Raw genomic sequence first — 19,377 nt, forward strand, 5'->3', positions numbered from 1 at the left:
AGTTGACACCATCCTAGTTGGGGATCTAAATTACCCATTTAGCGTTTAGATCTCCCTTGGTCTACTAGATACCCCCTCTGTGGCGGTAATTTAAAATAACATTATAAATTATATTAAACTTATTTTATACTAAACGACAAACGTATTGTTTTTTCTTCAACAAATGATTAATTTAATTTCAATATGTATCATAAATCATATTAGGTATTACATTACATTAATATAATACTCATAAGTCATAACTCATGAATAATTCATAAGAAACAAGAGTCATAAGACTAGGTATAGTAATTATGGGCCACGAAATCATGATCAAGTTATTTATCTCACAACTGACTCATTAAAATGTTTTAATTAAACTTCCAAATAACAACCGTTATCTCTTATGCACAACCTATCACTAATTTATTTCAATTTATTTAGTTCATACTTTCATAGGCTGTAATGCTGTAGCTGTATAATAAAACAGAACCTAATTATTTTTTTTTTATTTTAATACAATTTTTAATTGATTGAGGCACAAAAAATGTTCTTTATTTGGGAATGAGGAAGAAGAAACGATTTAAGTAGTTCCTTTTTAACAAAATGAGTGTGAACGTGAACTTATTCCAAGCCTTCAACATACTGGTCTCATCTGTCCATAGGAAATAAAATGGTGACAATGTGACATGTAAGTAGGTAAATAAGCCTATTGTAAATTATAACATAACCTTCTATAACGGAAATTTACTGCTAATTAATACCTATTATATTGTAATGTTGACTTGTAGACTGTAATCGTTTATTTCAGTCATTTCAAAAGTAAGTTTCACATTTTAATTTTAATACCTAATAATTACTATAATTTAACTAAAAACTTCTTATTAACTATTATTATAGGTTGTCTAGTGGACTGTTGTAACTTGTAGAAAGTAGTAACAGTGATACAGTATAGTAGATATATAGACTGAGTAGTATTTTCTATAAATAAATATGGTAGTTATACTATGGTTATACTTATAGACTTGTAAAGTATTTGTAAATTATATTTAATCACAATTGATAATGAACACATAATTGGTAACAATTTTAATTTCAATGTAGGTACTTGCAGTATACCTATAATATGTTACTTATATGAATATACAGATATATATATTATATACTATTAGTATATATCTGTGTATGAATATGATATATTATCAAGAAAATGTGTTAAACTTACTCAAAACAGTCAAAAAACAGTCAAATCCCAAGTTAAATTGAAATGTGTGTCATACCAAGAAAATTAGTTTAATTTTGTTTAATTTGTTAAAAAATAAAAAATTTAAAGTAGGTTTATGGCTAGTTGATATTTAATTGATAAGATAAATAATTAATTATAATTGTCATGTTAATATATAGTAGATTTCTATTCCAGCTCTACAAAGTGGACAGCGGTAGTATGGCCTGTGCTCATTCGGAGGCATTCTTGAATAGCTATCATGACAAGCTCCACATAGGCCTTGGTGTAAGCATGGATACGCTACTACTATTGGTGGACTGTACAAACATATGTAACATGTTTCCTCTACTATTGGTACAACTTTAAAATAATAAAACATCATTATTTTTAATCAATTACTTTAGCTAGAAACAAATTTCAGACAATTACTACTTACTTGTCAAATCAACACGTTCAATGTAAATAACTGATGGTATCACAGACTGTTCGTTAGACACATCTTCATCTGAATAATCTGCATCAGCATCGAGATTATAAAAAACTAAAGACAAGCGATTTATTTATTAGTATATTTTATTGGAAATCTTTATAAGTAATATTATAATGAAAAATCATACGATCTCGAGGAACGGGCATTGCTGGTCTACGTGGTAAAATCCTTCTCATTATTTCATCTCGAATTAGTTCCTGATGCTGATCAACGTGCAGTGGTAATAAAGCTGGTGCTTCTTGTAGTGGTGCCTGTGGTAAAGCAGTAGCAGGGAGTACAGGAATAGCTGGAAGTTGCAGTTCCCGATGCTGATCAACGGGGAGTGGTAATAAAGCTAGTGGAGCTTGTGGAAAGACAGCAGCAGGAAGTATTACAATAGCTTGGTGTTGAGGCCGTATTACACCAAAATTTGGTGTTGAATGCCTAGCACATATTAAAAATTCTGACATTGAGTAGCGTCCTTCTATAAACAGCCTCAATGATCTATCTAAATTCCTTTGCTGATCTATCCAAACTTGTCGTTGAGGTTCTCTTACTTGTCCTCCATCAGTAGCCTCATTATAATCGTTCAAAACACCATTCGAGTAAGTAATCAGCCCCTCTGTAAATATAAAATACTTATATATTCCTTTTCTAGTGTTAAATAAATAAAAATATAATTACTCAAGAACACCCATGGCTCAGGATTGTGCCGATTTTGCATGTGCATCTGGAGATGTCGGTGACTTACTTCCAACACATTGTTGGTTCGCCAAACCGTGTCACTCACCGACAATATATCTGCATTTATTCCTATTGGCAATGGTGTAGGGTTAGTTATAAATTTGTTTAGTTGTATGAACAAAAAATATTATATTAAAACTATTATTTTGTATTTTACAGACCTGCAAGCCAAGTTGATCTATAATATTCAAATAATAATGTAAAATTATAATCATTATTATTGCTGATCAATGATTGCACATTCTCAATATAGTATGCCCTTACAGTTTCAAAACCTTCAGCTATATAATTTGTCGGCAGCAAAGGCAATGCCATCAACATATGCACAGTGTCATAGGCTCCTCGATGGTTACTACATATATCAATCAATCCTAAATATTAACCAGTGTTATTAATTGACTATATATTTAATTTATTATTAATTACAAATTCCGATTTTAAAGTAATCTTACCTATATTTGCAACTTTTCTCCATACCGCTTGGGAGGAATGAAACCAACAGCCTCTAATAGTGGTATTTGGAAACATTGTTCTTATAGCAGCAATAGCTGCCCTTTCAAAATCAACTATTATGGTTTGAGGTTGCCACTCTGGTACTATGTTTAAAATCTTATTGAAAAGCGCCGTGTATGCCCTTTCCGTTTTCCTCGACATCAATGCAAAACCTATAGGAAATCCCTGAAAAAATATTTTAATAAATAGATTTTTAAAAAAAGTAACTTAAAATAATCTAATTAGTAAAATAGTTATTTTATAATTTACTATTATTTATTTACAAATTACATACAAAACTTACAGTATTAAATGTTATGCCCATTATGATGTATAATTGGTGGCATTCGTTTCCAAAACTTGGTGAACTAGAAAATGTGCCATCCAACAAAAAAGTAGAACCAGTCCTAAGTAAACTAAATTAATTGTATAATATTATTGTAATTATTATTTATTTGAAATAAAGTTTATTATATTTTATAGTTGTATACTTTTTGATTCCAGGCAAAATGAAAAATAAAGTGGTTCCTTCTTCTAAAGTTGCACCAACAATGCCAGAGTATATTGGTTCATTTTGTATCATAGACAAGTGCGCATATTCTCCTGTTAATTGTAAGTGGAATTCAGTCATAGACTGAGGAGTGACTGGATGAATTTGACGTCTATGTCTACGCATTGTTCTATGCAGTGAGACAAATGAACCGACATGAACATTTACAAAATCTGCCATACCGCATGTCTTAAAATGTATTTTCATATTCAAATTTGAAAATTTAATGTACAAATGTATTTACCAAAAAAAAATATATTAGTATTTTGTATATAGAAATGATGTATAACTCTTAATAGGTATGTTTATACATAAAATGAGTCAATAAATTACATTTTACTTTTTGATTTAATATTTAGTAACAATATTATTTATATACTTCATTGTATATGAGAGAAATTTGATCATTCTGTGTTCACTGGTTACAAATATTAATTAATTATAAAGATATTAAATTTACACTAGCTTTCAAATTAAAATAGAAAATTAGTTGTTTTAGCTTCTTGGTTCTATTCAATATTGTTACTAGTTTACCTTTTATTAAGAACCTATTATAACATGAGCAAATATTTTTATACTTTTTCAAAAAAGTTCCATAATAAGTACTTACTTTATATAAAAAAAACATGACTGTTAGTGTTAAATTAGCAGTTTTATTTGTAGGTAAATATAAGATTCATCTTTTCAAACAAAAACTATTGAAAATGGTTGAATAATAAGTAAATTGAGCAATTTTTAAGGTTTCATTTTTCATTTCATTAGGTAACTCCCCACGCACCCACCTAAGTTTGTATAATATAAGCATGCGAAAAAAAAAATGTAATTTGTATTAAACATAATATATTAATTATTTTTAATTTAAAATTAAATTAAATTAAATGATGCTAGATAGCTAAAGAAAAATGTAAGTTTTAGTTAGGTAACTCTTTTTAAAAATTTGAGACAAATGGTATAAATTCTTATAAAATGACCAGTGGTAATAAGCTCATAGACCGGCGAGGAAGCCAGAATCAAAAATAACTACTATAAATACTGTTATACAGAAAAAAAATTACATTAAAAATCAGGCCAGTATATTGCATTATAGGGGTGAAAGTACTTATCGCATGAGCTAGGTGGATGTAGTTGATTTCAGATTTTAAAACAATAAATAGGTACCAAATGTATTTTAATTTATAATTGATGAATTAATAAATAATTTCTTTTGATGAAATGATACTGTGCAAAGGGTATAATTTATATACTATATATCGTTAAATAAATCATGAGCATGAAATAAACACAAATTATCAATAGGATGTCAGTTAGCGCAATATATGTTTTCTCTCTCAGACTGACGTGCAAACGTAGATAAAAAGTCACGGAAAACCATTTTTTTATGATTTTTGAATAACCTATTATTACTATAGTATATTTAATATTGTGTGGCAACCGACAAGGGGGGAAAGTGAGCTTTTTGAAAATTACCTTTCCGCACGAGCCACACTAACTATTTTTTGTCAAACCTCTGCGTTAATCGATCAGTGTCTGGTTAGAGAGTTTACCAATTGCGCTTAAAATTACCACGTTTTGAGATTTCCACTTTACTGCCCACTGGACGGAAAAGGTCACTTTCCGCTTCAACCGTCATCGACAACTAAACTTTCGGTGCAGACGTGACAAAAAAATTATAATGTCGGTTTTATATTTCATTATTATTTTACTGAAAAATATAAAATTTAAATGGTTATATTTATTGAATTGTTTTGATTTTTGAGACAATATATTTAGACAAATCTATGTCATACACTTATTCTCTATAATTTTTGCGATGTGTGATTTTTATCAAGATAACTCAAAATCATAAAAAAAAAATTATTTTACGTGAATGCGTATCTTCTCTATTTTGCATTTTTGCACGTGGGCCAGAGAGAACAGTATACGTTTACATCATCTTTAATGCATAATAAAGATCACGCCATAATATTTACATTTTATACCTACATTTTCAGGACAAAACACTTATGTATGAAAACAATCTAAAAAAGTATCGTATAATAATACTTTCTAATTAACTTCCTTGCTATATAATTGGTGTTTGTAATTATAATAAATATAAAACTTACTTCGTTATAAATGACCCGAAGTGATATTTGTTCAGCCTGTGCCCGTTGATTACAAATATTTTTGAACCTATTTAATGCCAATTGGTTTTCTGGATGAGTTTCATGGCCTGTCAGCAGCAAAACTTTCGAAGTGTCGCTATTAAAAACTTTGCCTTTTGCACGACAACTAAAAAAGAAAATAATATTTAAAATATAAACATATATAGGTTCCTCTACTAATAATTACTAAATAACATAATACACTATTACTTAATAACACAACCATTTAGAATAAAATCTACTAGTACAGCAAGATCCCTGCAGTACTAACCATGGTCAGCAAAATTTCATTATTTTAAATCTATACCTACCAGTAGCCTGGATGACAATGAAGTGAAAAGAAAAAAATTCTTAAATCGAATTTATGACTTCTAAATCTTTAAATATTTTAATGTAAAGAAAAGGAAGGTAGGTAATTTTTATATTTAATGTATATAGGTGATTGTTTAAAATTATTAAATTTACCCAGCTCTCCAGGATGCACAACGAATAGTTAAGTGCATTCGACATTGTCGATTTTTCCAGTAAGTATATCCATCGTCGTCTTTGTATTTAAGTCCTGTGCCTCTGGAACCACCAATCTCACGAATAACTTTCTCCATTATTTAATTAAATTATCGTGTTTTATAATTTATTTTGAAAATATTATAAACACTAATAACGCATACTATACGGCATCAATCACTCGTAACATACATAACTGTAATGATTGACGAACGATGGAATAGTGAGGGTTATAATAATCTAACAACATTTTAATAATATTATTAATCTAGAAAAATGTGTACCTATCTTGAATACTGACTACTACAAATTTAACTACTAAGACATTCAGTCATTTAGTATTTAACGAATTAAGATACCTATTACAACTTTATAAGTATTTTAAAGCTTCAGATTTACTGATTACCGGGAAACTAGAATGTTCATTTCTCCGTTATTATTTTAGATTCTGAGTATTTTTAGTTTTTTTTTATGTCTGTGTAAGTAATAAGTAGGGATCAGATTTTATAGCAGGATTAATAATAAAAAAAGGTGGGTAAGTGGATGTCGCTCTGCTGTACAGTAGGTTACAAGTAGGTCACTGTAATGGATGGTGTTAAATTTGAATTCAATGATATAATATCATTGTATAAGAAAAACGATTCTGAGCGACAACGGTCAGTCAGCCTATGACTAGGAGCCTATGAAATAAGTATATTTGATGATATTATTGTGAATAAAGTAATTTATATATAACCTATTTACGTGGAGCATTGTTTTAAATTTTCAATCCTTAGCCATAAAAGTTAAACATTTTATGATATTACCAAGTATATTTGATGATATTATTGTGAATAAAGTAATTTATAAATAACCTATTTACGTGGAGCCTTGTTTTAAATTTTCACGCTTTTTTACCCAACAAATAAAATTTTATTGATATTTATAGAAAAAAAACTAAAAAAATTGAAAACTGACAATGTCCGTTAACAGCTCAAAAAAAGTCAAAATACGTATTAAATATTAATTATTATTTATTAATATCCACTTAATAACATAAAAACTTGAGTTTGGTCCCGATTTTGAGATTTTTCATGATAACTTTTATTGTATCAAAATATGATATCTGTAGCACAGAATAATTTATTTTATTATTATATCTGTTAATTGTTATAAGCATATTATAAATTATAATATATATCTATATGGTTATATTCGATAAACTAAATTGATAACTGTGTAATTAAAAAAAATAAAAATTGTGACGGTACAGAATATTTTGTTTGTATTATTTTAATGTATTCCCTAATTTAATCTATATAATACAGATAGGTATTAATATTATAGGCAAAAAGGTGGATAAGTGGATGTCGCTCTGCTGTACAGTAGGTTACAAGTGGGTCACTGTAATGGATGGTGTTAAATTTGAATTCAATGATATAATATCATTGTATAAGAAAAACGATTCTGAGCGAAAACGGTCCGTCAGCCTATGATATTACCAAGTATATTTGATGATATTATTGTGAATAAAGTAATTTATATATAACCTATTTACGTGGAACCTTGTTTTAAATTTTTAATCCTTAGCTACAAAAGTTGAACATTTATAAATTTTTAACTACAAAATAATTATTACATTTTAAATTTGATAAATTTTGTCAAAATTTTAACTTAAAGTGCTAATAAAAAATAATTGTGCCTATGTATTTTTAAGATTTTTTAACTAATATTGTAAAAATATATCAGGAGCCTTGCATTAAATGTTCACGCTATTTTACCCAACAAATAAAATTTTATTGATATTTATAGAAAAAAAAACTATAAAAATTGAAAACTGACAATGTCCGTAAACAGCTCAAAAAGAGTCAAAATATTTTCAAAATTTTATCGTGTATAGAAATTGCTAATATAAACATTCAGTGAAATTTTCAAGTATCTAAAGTCATTCGTTTTTGAATTACAATAAAATAAGAAAATTGTTACATGAGAAATCAAGTGAATATCAAATGTTGTAAAAATATAAATTTCAGACACTCATAAAAATTTAATTTAAGTTTCTTGTAGACATTTTGTTTTTGATAAAGGTAGACAAACTTATGAGTAATCTTATATTACATTTTCAAATCTTAGATTTAAAAAGAAAAATTTTTATGAATTCTCAACTCAAAATAATTTGCTAATTTTCGTGATTTTTCCGTATTTTGTCAAAATTTGAACTTTAAATGCTTATAAATAAAAACTGTGACTAAGGATTTTTAATTTTTTTCATCTGCCTTTGAAACAATAACCTAGGAGCCTTCTATTAAATTTTCAAGCTTTTTTACTCAACAGAGAAAATTTTGTTGATATTTATAGAAAAAAAACTAAGAAAATTGAAAACTGACAATGTCCGTAAACAGCTCAAAAAGTGTCAAAATATTTTCAAAATTGTATGGTGTATAAAAAATGCAATTATAAACATTCAGTCAAAATTGCATGTCCCTACGGTCATTAGTTTTAGAGTTACACCAAAAACCAAAATCGATTTTCTCGAAAACAGATTTTGCGTAAAAATTCCCATTTTTCCTTAATTTTTCTTTTGTTTTTCACGTCGCTTTTGAAAACTACTGGGAACTTTTGACCCCCTAAAGTACCAACTAGATTCTCTTTCCTATCAGAAAAGTTATTGTTGAAGAAAATCCAAGCACTTTTACTGTCCTAAAAGGTGATGACAGACACAAAATCGGATACATTTTTAGATACTGAGCGAAGAGATGAATGTATTGATCTTACAATGATGTGTGTTTTTTTTTTATTTTTGTGTCTGTCATCACCTTTTAGGACAGTAAAAGTGCTTGGATTTTCTTCAACAATAACTTTTCTGATAGGAAAGAGAATCTAGTTGGTACTTTAGGGGGTCAAAAGTTCCCAGTAGTTTTCAAAAGCGACGTGAAAAACAAAAGAAAAATTAAGGAAAAATGGGAATTTTTACGCAAAATCTGTTTTCGAGAAAATCGATTTTGGTTTTTGGTGTAACTCTAAAACTAATGACCGTAGGGACATGCAATTTTGACTGAATGTTTATAATTGCATTTTTTATACACCATACAATTTTGAAAATATTTTGACACTTTTTGAGCTGTTTACGGACATTGTCAGTTTTCAATTTTCTTAGTTTTTTTTCTATAAATATCAACAAAATTTTCTCTGTTGAGTAAAAAAGCTTGAAAATTTAATAGAAGGCTCCTAGGTTATTGTTTCAAAGGCAGATGAAAAAAATTAAAAATCCTTAGTCACAGTTTTTATTTATAAGCATTTAAAGTTCAAATTTTGACAAAATACGGAAAAATCACGAAAATTATCAAATTATTTTGAGTTGAGAATTCATAAAAATTTTTCTTTTTAAATCTAAGATTTGAAAATGTAATATAAGATTACTCATAAGTTTGTCTACCTTTATCAAAAACAAAATGTCTACAAGAAACTTAAATTAAATTTTTATGAGTGTCTGAAATTTATATTTTTACAACATTTGATATTCACTTGATTTCTCATGTAACAATTTTCTTATTTTATTGTAATTCAAAAACGAATGACTTTAGATACTTGAAAATTTCACTGAATGTTTATATTAGCAATTTCTATACACGATAAAATTTTGAAAATATTTTGACCCTTTTTGAGCTGTTTACGGACATTGTCAGTTTTCAATTTTTATAGTTTTTTTTTCTATAAATATCAATAAAATTTTATTTGTTGGGTAAAATAGCGTGAACATTTAATGCAAGGCTCCTGATATATTTTTACAATATTAGTTAAAAAATCTTAAAAATACATAGGCACAATTATTTTTTATTAGCACTTTAAGTTAAAATTTTGACAAAATTTATCAAATTTAAAATGTAATAATTATTTTGTAGTTAAAAATTTATAAATGTTCAACTTTTGTAGCTAAGGATTAAAAATTTAAAACAAGGTTCCACGTAAATAGGTTATATATAAATTACTTTATTCACAATAATATCATCAAATATACTTGGTAATATCATAGGCTGACGGACCGTTTTCGCTCAGAATCGTTTTTCTTATACAATGATATTATATCATTGAATTCAAATTTAACACCATCCATTACAGTGACCCACTTGTAACCTACTGTACAGCAGAGCGACATCCACTTATCCACCTTTTTGCCTATAATATTAATACCTATCTGTATTATATAGATTAAATTAGGGAATACATTAAAATAATACAAACAAAATATTCTGTACCGTCACAATTTTTATTTTTTTTAATTACACAGTTATCAATTTAGTTTATCGAATATAACCATATAGATATATATTATAATTTATAATATGCTTATAACAATTAACAGATATAATAATAAAATAAATTATTCTGTGCTACAGATATCATATTTTGATACAATAAAAGTTATCATGAAAAATCTCAAAATCGGGACCAAACTCAAGTTTTTATGTTATTAAGTGGATATTAATAAATAATAATTAATATTTAATACGTAGCTAATAATAGTTGTAAGTAATAAGTAATACCTGATAACTGATAAGTGAGTAACTGTTAAATAATAAAGTTTATAAATGCCCGTATGCATAGTAATTTACCAAAATCCAATAAGTGATTGCAACTTTTCTGAAAATGGATTGTACTTAAAATAATATTTTAATATATAACACCAGATCGCCAGAATAATGTGAAAGAAATTAATTGTTCTTATAAGTTGTTATTTTATATTAGTAAATTCCGACCTACCATAAAAGTGTAGAGCGGAGATAATAGGTTAGCAGCAGTACTCAAGCGTTCAAATGATATATTTCCAGTGATTTCATTCAATTTTTAGTAACTTAACAGGAACGTAGGTAGGTAGTTACTTTTTCGTGTGAAGGCACATATTGGACTTTCGCTCATTTTTTAGTGAAACATGAACGATTATATTTATTTTTTTCGTTACTTTATTCTTAAGTATAGGGAATTTTAATAATTTTTACATACTTGTTAAATATAACAGTATTATGCGTTAAAAATAAACATAATAAATTACCTATACAATATAAAAAACAATAAATCTTTCTGGATAATAGTCGTAGGTAAGTTGTTAGATACCTATTATAAAATGTCTATAATTAAATTAAATGGATGCTCGTCAAATCGTACCAACATGTGACTGGGATCTTGAAAACAAAGAAAAAAAAGCAATTATATAATAATATTGTTTTACACTTTTTTACATAAAAATATACTATTTAATACATATTAAACCTTGTTTATTTTATTATTAGTCAACTTATATCGTACAATTACCTTTTAATAAAACATTCAATAACTGTAAAATTAATAGAAACACAATTAATTTATTATGGTACAAAATATCTATACACTTGTTGTAACTACAAAAAAAAGAACCATGTAGGCTAACACATTTTAAATATTAGGTAGCCTATCAATGACTGCTACTAGTACTCCCGCAAAATCCCGTGGTGCATTCATATTGATGCTCCTAGAATGGCCCGGGTATTGATGATGGGACTGTCACTTCTACAGAATCAAAATAATCACCTTCATATCTTTTACTGACAACATACAACAAATCCTCTAATGCAACTACTCCTATATTAAAATTTCAATTTTACTTCAGTGCATTTAAAAATATCAATAAAATAATTTTTAACTATTCTTCAAGTAATTTACCTTACCTTTCTCGAGGTGAATGCATGTCTGCAATACTAGTCGGTAGTCCTATTTCCTGTACTTGGTCTGTATGCTACAACCTTCAACGATTTTTAGAATACCTTTAGTATTATTATATTTTCAACACACAATGACATTTATTAAATGTATTATTTTTGCCAAAAATGAATTTAAACCAACTGTTGTAGCCTGTAGGTACTTACTAATCCCTAATGGACAATGGAAAAATAAATTAAGTACTTTAACCACAATAAAATCACAAATACACCTACCTACTTAATAATATCAACCTACTTCATTGAATTGAATTGAATTGAATAATAAAATACTGTCAAATATAAATTCAAACTTCCTATATTTGTAATATAATATGTAAACCGTCGTAATTTAAGATTTTTCAAGTGTATGAGCGCCCAGCTCTCCACGGCCTTTATCCTTCTATCTGTTATGTAAATCGTATGAATAGATATTATTATAATGGTATTTGATTAAAGAATATTTTTGATTTTATCAACAAAAAAATGCTATTTTACATAATTGTATATAAATTATTATTATTAATTTTAGTTTAAAGTATAATTAATGGATATTGGATAATAAATAAATAAATTATAATACCTATATAATGTAATTAATTTTAATTATGCTATTTATATCATTAACTGTTCCTATGTTGGTCAATTAGATCACTAATTTTGAGATCATATAGATCTTTAGGGGAAAATATAAATTTGGTGATCTTAAAGACCGTATATATGGATCTAGATGGCCCAAGGGGATTTAGTTGACAGGGGAACTAATTGACCCACGAGGATCTAGTTGACCACAGGGGATCTAGTTGACCACAGGGGATCTAGATAACCATGGGGATCTAGTAGGACGGGGATCTAGGTGATACGTCACCCTATCCACTGGGGCGAAGCACGCGGATGACAGCTAGTAATATATAATGACCCAAGAATCAACTCGCACGCAGCCATAATATTAAGGCAATATAAGTTATAACAGAACTTATACCCTATTATACCAGACAATTATAAAAAATAACGTTGTCTGAGTTTATCAGTAGCTTTTATTAATACCTATATTTATAGTTTATTTTAAAGAAAGTTATCAATATTATAAACCTAAATAACAAAAAATTAAAAATTATAATTAAACTATGATAAGCAACTTTTTACTAAAATAAAAGCTTTTGACTAACTGAAACATACTATATTTTTTAATATTTTTATGTGTAATGAATAATGTTACCTTTAATATATTACAATAATGTAATAACTAATAAGTAACGAGTAATAACTGGGAATTAAATACGAAACAAAATTTTTACTATATTCTACAATCTTAGATTTACATAGCCACATAGGTAGGTATTGTGTAAGATAGAGAAAATTATATAACCGAGGCAATATCTTTAATAAATTATTTACATACTTAAATTCATGTTCAAGTAAGTTAGAGTCAATATTACATTAGCTGCTACATGGCTACCTATATATTCCGATTGTGTATTTTACATTTGTACTAAAATTGAAAGGATTCTAAAAATATATTCTAAAATGTGAGTATAATAGGGTTTTTATTAAAAGCTAATATACAGATAATAGGTAAGTACTTAATACTTACGCCACTATTAAATTAAAACTGAAAGTATTAATTCAATTTTTTTTTTACAAATTTTTTATAATTACATAATAATATATTTATACACTGTACCTACATAAAAATATTAAATATTATATAGAACTAAAACTGGAGTAGGTAATGTTTTGAACAAATGAAGACTAGTCACTAGTCATCAACCAGAAAATGAGTAAAAAAAATTATGTATGTAGATATAAAAAAATTACTTTAAAAATAATATATGCTCAAATAGGTGTTTTAATATTTACTATTTCAGTATCAGTAACTACATACTATTTAAACTAAAGCATTCGTAAAATAAAGGTCTTGCAAATTCATTAATTTTTTATTTCACTAATGAAATTTTGTTTGTACATATTTTTAATAGTATAAGTTTTTATTATAAATTTAAAATAATGCAACAAATATATAAAAAGTATTTTTGTTTTAAAATTGGTACACTTACAAACCATACACAACACATACATTTATATATAATAAAAACTGAAAGAAGTTATAATTGAAATAGTTCTTTGAGCACTTCATATTAATTATATACATATAAATAAATATTGGATAGATTCATATATTTATAAATTAAAATCAAAAATGATTAATTCACCACTAATACCAAGAAACTTATGCTAAAATATACTTATACTTGACATTTTCACCTTTTAAAAAAAAAAATTTCTCTAATCTCTGACTAAGGATTTATACAAATTGTTCATTGTTAACCTTACCAAACATAATAGTGCACACACTGTGACAAAATCTTAAACAAATATAACATTTAATTTACTCTAAGTAACAACATACTCCACGTTTTAAATTTAAAAATTGTAACAAAGATAATATTATGTTGTTAAGAGATGTAGTAATGTATTTTTACTGTTAAATGATAATTATTAGTATTTTGTATATATTTTATTGAAGGAAATAATAATTATCTAACATTATTTATATTCATATATTTACAAACAAAATTAAAATTATAAACGTTGAGATTTATAATTTACATGTTATGAATCACAATTTGTTTAATGGCCTTTATAGATTTGTGGGTCACAGTTCATGATCTCCTGAGACCTTAGTAGTTATAAGGAAATTTAAGATAATTTATTTATTCATTACTGGCAATGATATTAGCTATTAAAATAGTAAGCGGAGCTGTTATACTAAAAATGTAATATAACATAAACACTTAAAAAGAATAAAAAATTATATATGTGGTATTTCAAAGTTGCAAAATGATTATTTAATATTTATATTACAAAATCTGAAGTTTAATTATAAAATTAATACTGTATTACCCCATTATGTAAGTGCACACTAAAAAAAAAATAAAAAATATTTTTGATTTATGTCAAACAATATTTATATTTGAACTTTTGTACAGTTACATATAAGACGTAAAAAAAGAAGAAAATTCAAAATTTAAAATATGATCATCTAATAATTTTTTCTACAAAATATTATAACTTTATTATAACAAAAAAATTTTAATATCCCAATTATTATCTATTATGGGTTTAAGTAACTGAATATAATATCAACGTTTTAGTTTTACCTTTGAGTTAATTATTATAATATATAATATCTGTGTACAATAAAAACAAAATTAATTAGACAGACATGAAATATCTGATCACGTTACATTTTGAGTGACAACTGGTACCAATTTTTCTGGAATTAGAGATTGCTAAAAAAAAATATTGATTATTTTACATAGATGTATGTATGATTTTAACTATAATAAATAAGTAAACAAATTTCCTAGTCCCACCTCCTCACCATTTAATAATCATTTAGCTCTAATCACCTTTCCACTCTCATCATGACCTTGATATTTGGGTTTACTGTGAGTGAATGGTAAGTATCTGTATCTGATCATATGCTGAAAAATAGAAAATAAAATAACATTAGAAATTTAAAAATCACACATATTGCTTATTATTATTTAGATAAGACACAGTTTATAATTTATATACAGTATATAATACCTGTATTTATAATCAATGCTACAACCAAATTTAAAAAAAGTACAAGAATGTCACAGGTTACTTAGCAATTGTCTATCCAAATAACAAATATGCAAAATATTAAATAACCAATAAAAGTTGTCTAAAGTGCGATTATTTGTTAAAATATATATGAATAACAGAAAAGTTAGTGTTAAGATTGAATAGCTAATAAGTTTAGTCTCATTATACTTCTTTTAAATTAATTAATTAACAAAGCATCAATTATAATATAAATGTATACTATTTAAAATTTAAATGTTAAGTATTAAGGTATTGGGTAGTACTAGATGTACTCCCAAATACATTCAATAAGAACAAGTTAACTTAACAAAAACAATATTGCGACTACATGAATAAGTTTGGGCCTACCGGTTAGGATAAACCGGTTTATCCCATCTCATACAAGACAGAGACATTCTCATAGCATTTAATTTTAAAATACAAAATATTTAATTTATTTCTTACCATTATTTGACGTTTCATTGTTATACAAAATAGAACAATAAAGTATAAGACAAGAATGGGCCAAAATACAGGAACGTCAAAAAATTGGAAAAACGTCAAAAATATTGACAGTAATGTAGATTTTATTACCGAGTACCAAAATTTAAATTCAGGTAGTCGGCGAATAAATGGTCTGAATTCTTCATTTGCTCGTGTAGGCAACGATGGGCCAGAATCATCTAAATTAACATACAATTTTTTTGATTTTTTTAAATATAATATTACTATTGTTATTTAAGCAATAAATAAAACTCAACAAAAATTACCTTCAAACTCGTCCATAGCTGGATCTATTTTTGGTGTAAGGAATGCAATAAATAAATTTAAATGGTATATACCCAGTGCGTATGTAATTATGTACCATCCCTAAAAAACATAAGTAATATCATTTCAATAAATTATTCAACAATAAGCAAAAATAATTTAGGTATCTAGTACCAACAATGAAATATTAATTTCTGAATCCCACCAAATAAGTTAATATATCTATATTAAGCAACTATAACTACCTATCCCATAAGTATATTATAAGAATATAAATATATAATATTTTAGAGTTTTAACCTACCAATATTTTTTAAAACAAGATATTTTTAACCTCAGTAAAAAATGAGAATTATCAATAAAAACATTGTAGCATTTATGCATACAAACTTAACAACAATTGTAATATTACCTGTAACATAATTATTCTTATCATAAATAAAATAATGAATACAAGTGCTCCTATCCATCTGGCTGTTCGAAATGGTGTGATGTCATCAAGAAATTTTTGTAGCTTCTGTAAAAACAATATAAATTTGCTAAAAATATTTTTATATTATTATATAAGTAGGTAATACAATTTATATAAAATTAATTATTGTCAGTATAAAAGAATGATTTTAGATGAAAATATTAAACTCAAACACGAATAAGATTATTGTTTTAAACTGAAAAATATATATTACTTAGTATTTATCATTTAAGTACCATTAACTACATTTTTTTAAATAATACGTAACACTTTTTTCCATTGAATTCCCTAATATAAAGTTGTAAAATGTATCAACATTTTGAGCCCAAATAATATTTGCTGAAATATTTTTAACTTTATACATATTAGTGATTTTGAAAAATAAAAGTTTCTTATTAGTTAAAAACAGACTTTACTTTTTATTGTAGCAAAGAAAATTTAGCTTTCCAAATTAATATGATTTTAAAATTCAAAACTGTAATTTGAACCAGTCTTACAATTATAATAGAAAATACAATTTAGAAACAAAAAATGTTGAATACTACTTAAAATATTTGTATAATATGATATTTCAGCAAACATAAAATAGTTTTGAATATGTTTTATTATTAGTTATTATTATTTATAATCAGGCCTGGCTCAATGAGTAGGCGACATAGGCCCACGCCTAGGGCGGCACTTATAAGCAGTACTTTAGTAAGATGGCTGCATTTTAAAAATACTGATAATATTAAATTGTTAGGCGCGGCAAAATTTGATTTTACATATTTCACTATTTTTGCTTGAGCCGGTCCTGTTTATAATCAAGATTAAATTTTAATAAATAATAACATAATAATATTATCTAAAATTTAAAATAATTATTTAATACATAGGTATAGAACAACAAATTCAAAATGATTAAATAATTGATATTAAATCTAGTTGATATAATAATATTTGGGTTAATCATCTAATTATAAGTTATATGTAAAAACACTTTGATTAGGAAAAAGTTGCAAGCATACAATTAGTTAGAGCACTAAATTACATTTTTTCAGTCTAATAATGTCATAATTTAAATATTTTGCAGTTTGATAATATTTAAGTAATTTCTATTAATTTGAATAATAAAGTTTATCAAATATAATTCTCCAATACTGTATACTCTTATAACTGTTTTTTTTTTTTTAAGAAATCTATAGTATACCAATTTATATTACATGATAATAATACAATATTAAATACCTGAGATAAACGAAGGAAAGCCAATGAAACTGTGCTTTGCTGGGTACTAGAATCATTTGTAAAGTCTTGCATTTTAGACTAGAAGTTCACTTCAAATTTCAAATATCTGTAACAAAAATAAGTAAAATGTAAGTACCAATTTAAAAAAAATATGTATCCAACTAGGAGTATATATTTTAAATTCAAACTAAAGAAAAGATTACATTTACAAATATAATACAAAATAGTGATGAATTATACTCTTCCAAATAAGAACGCACCGGGCGGCACACGAAAACTGGTCGAGACATGCGCATGTCCCGACAGTTTCAGCCGCTATTATTAATTTTGTGGTAGGTGCGTGTTGCTGGTCGCCTCTGATAACGCTGCGTGATGTGGTGCGTTCCTATTTGGTAAAGAGTATATAGTCTTTACTCAAAATCATTTTTCAACAACTCCTTGTAAATATAACACGATATAACAATAAGTGACTGTAATATACCTAGTTCAAGATCAGTGACAATATCATCTCCACAGCTAACAAGTAATGAATAGGACATGCATATATTAAATGCAGTTAATGTTCTGAGATCAAATTGTGGTAAACTGAAGTAAATTATTAAACCAGTTACTATGCTACTTACTAAGCTACCAATAAGTACTTACAATGCAACTTATGACCAATCCATTGCTTTATTATCAATAGTAATTAGGATATCATTAGGTAGGTAATTGTTAACCAATGAATTAAATTACCATTTGCAATATGAATCAATTGGAAAAAATGTATCAATGATACATTAAAATACATTTATATTCATGCCAGAAAAATGAAAAATATGTAACTAGGATTTGACAATTTTTCTAGACAAGTATTTTTAAATTCTTCAAATGAACGTGTTTCCTATTATAATCTGTAGATACATTATATTATAGGATCACTTCAAGAGTATATTTTTAGCATGACAAGACAGCTGCCTATATAAATGTAAACAGTCGAATAGAATAAAATAAAAACCCATAGGTATTAAGTGCTCACACTCAGGTGGTTGTGTATATAAATCGGTATTCTACAGTTATTCTACAGTTATTGGTGGAGATTGTCGCCATTTCAATAGGTCTCAATCGTACATAAATCATACTCACATTTTAACTGTGTATTGGTGACAATCTCGCGTTTATTTAATGCGAACATAGGACTACGGTTTTCGTTTTGCAAACCATCATCTCGGTGCTGATAATTGGAATACACAAATCAACAAATGCCACCAATGATTAATTCCACATGCCTGACAAGGAGCGGTTTACCAGTGTCCCAGCGTTTACGACCAAACATTCGATCACTCAGGACAACGTGTTATTCATGTATAAATATTTATAATTTAAACTATATCGTAATTACTAATCAAGAACCAATTTATTAGACGGCTGCGCGAGCGGTGGCAATCGCCAGTCGGCAAGATGAAGAAAGTAAAATTCGTTTGGGGCTGTTCATCAG

General features: G+C 26.6%; 2 protein-coding genes and 1 long non-coding RNA gene across 10 annotated transcripts; 1 reads left to right on the forward strand and 2 right to left on the reverse strand.

Annotated features, from left to right (window-relative positions):
- Positions 1-424: 424 nt before the first annotated feature.
- On the forward strand, positions 425-3,550 carry LOC132938667 (uncharacterized). Of its 6 annotated transcripts, XR_009663932.1 has the most exons (7): positions 925-1,311; positions 1,400-1,558; positions 1,626-1,854; positions 1,940-2,278; positions 2,332-2,505; positions 2,577-3,349; positions 3,414-3,550. It is a non-coding gene; the product is annotated as an uncharacterized LOC132938667 (long non-coding RNA). The 6 variants fall into 6 exon arrangements; XR_009663930.1 differs by lacking the exon at positions 925-1,311 and adding an exon at positions 425-678 and having other exon boundaries at positions 2,577-3,492; XR_009663928.1 differs by lacking the exon at positions 925-1,311 and adding an exon at positions 425-670 and having other exon boundaries at positions 2,577-3,492.
- Positions 3,551-5,028: 1,478 nt separating this feature from the next.
- LOC132938666 (uncharacterized) lies at positions 5,029-10,881 on the reverse strand. Its single transcript, XM_061005637.1, has 4 exons — positions 10,631-10,881; positions 6,069-6,303; positions 5,565-5,730; positions 5,029-5,161 (listed from the first exon to the last, which is right to left on the reverse strand). The coding sequence occupies exons 2-4, from the start codon at positions 6,203-6,205 to the stop codon at positions 5,159-5,161; spliced, it is 306 nt and encodes a 101-aa protein (XP_060861620.1). The 5' UTR covers positions 6,206-6,303; positions 10,631-10,881; the 3' UTR covers positions 5,029-5,158.
- A 3,881-nt stretch (positions 10,882-14,762) lies between these two features.
- LOC132939519 (protein RER1) lies at positions 14,763-19,377 on the reverse strand. Of its 3 annotated transcripts, none has more exons than XM_061006728.1 (7): positions 19,026-19,377; positions 17,901-18,006; positions 16,614-16,718; positions 16,204-16,303; positions 15,899-16,116; positions 15,232-15,306; positions 14,763-15,111 (listed from the first exon to the last, which is right to left on the reverse strand). In XM_061006728.1, the coding sequence occupies exons 2-7, from the start codon at positions 17,970-17,972 to the stop codon at positions 15,058-15,060; spliced, it is 624 nt and encodes a 207-aa protein (XP_060862711.1). In that variant the 5' UTR covers positions 17,973-18,006; positions 19,026-19,377; the 3' UTR covers positions 14,763-15,057. The 3 variants fall into 3 exon arrangements, with proteins under 3 accessions (XP_060862711.1, XP_060862712.1, XP_060862713.1); XM_061006729.1 differs by having other exon boundaries at positions 15,204-15,306; XM_061006730.1 differs by having other exon boundaries at positions 15,196-15,306.

The sequence above is a fragment of the Metopolophium dirhodum genome, chromosome 2 (assembly GCF_019925205.1).
Source record: "Metopolophium dirhodum isolate CAU chromosome 2, ASM1992520v1, whole genome shotgun sequence".
NCBI lineage: Eukaryota > Metazoa > Arthropoda > Insecta > Hemiptera > Aphididae > Metopolophium > Metopolophium dirhodum.

Bases quoted from the DNA above. Each gene is read 5' to 3' on its own strand.
- LOC132938666 (XM_061005637.1), bottom strand. From the start codon at position 6,205: ATGGAGAAAGTTATTCGTGAGATTGGTGGTTCCAGAGGCACAGGACTT. The intron at 5,731-6,068 runs GTAAATTTAATA...TTTCTTTTTTAG, and splicing joins TGTGCATCCTGGAGAGCTGG to TTGTCGTGCAAAAGGCAAAG.
- LOC132939519 (XM_061006728.1), bottom strand. From the start codon at position 17,972: ATGCAAGACTTTACAAATGATTCTAGTACCCAGCAAAGCACAGTTTCA. The intron at 16,304-16,613 runs GTAATATTACAA...TATGTTTTTTAG, and splicing joins TAAGAATAATTATGTTACAG to GGATGGTACATAATTACATA. The intron at 15,112-15,231 runs GTGATTAGAGCT...ATTTTTTTTTAG, and splicing joins GTCATGATGAGAGTGGAAAG to CAATCTCTAATTCCAGAAAA.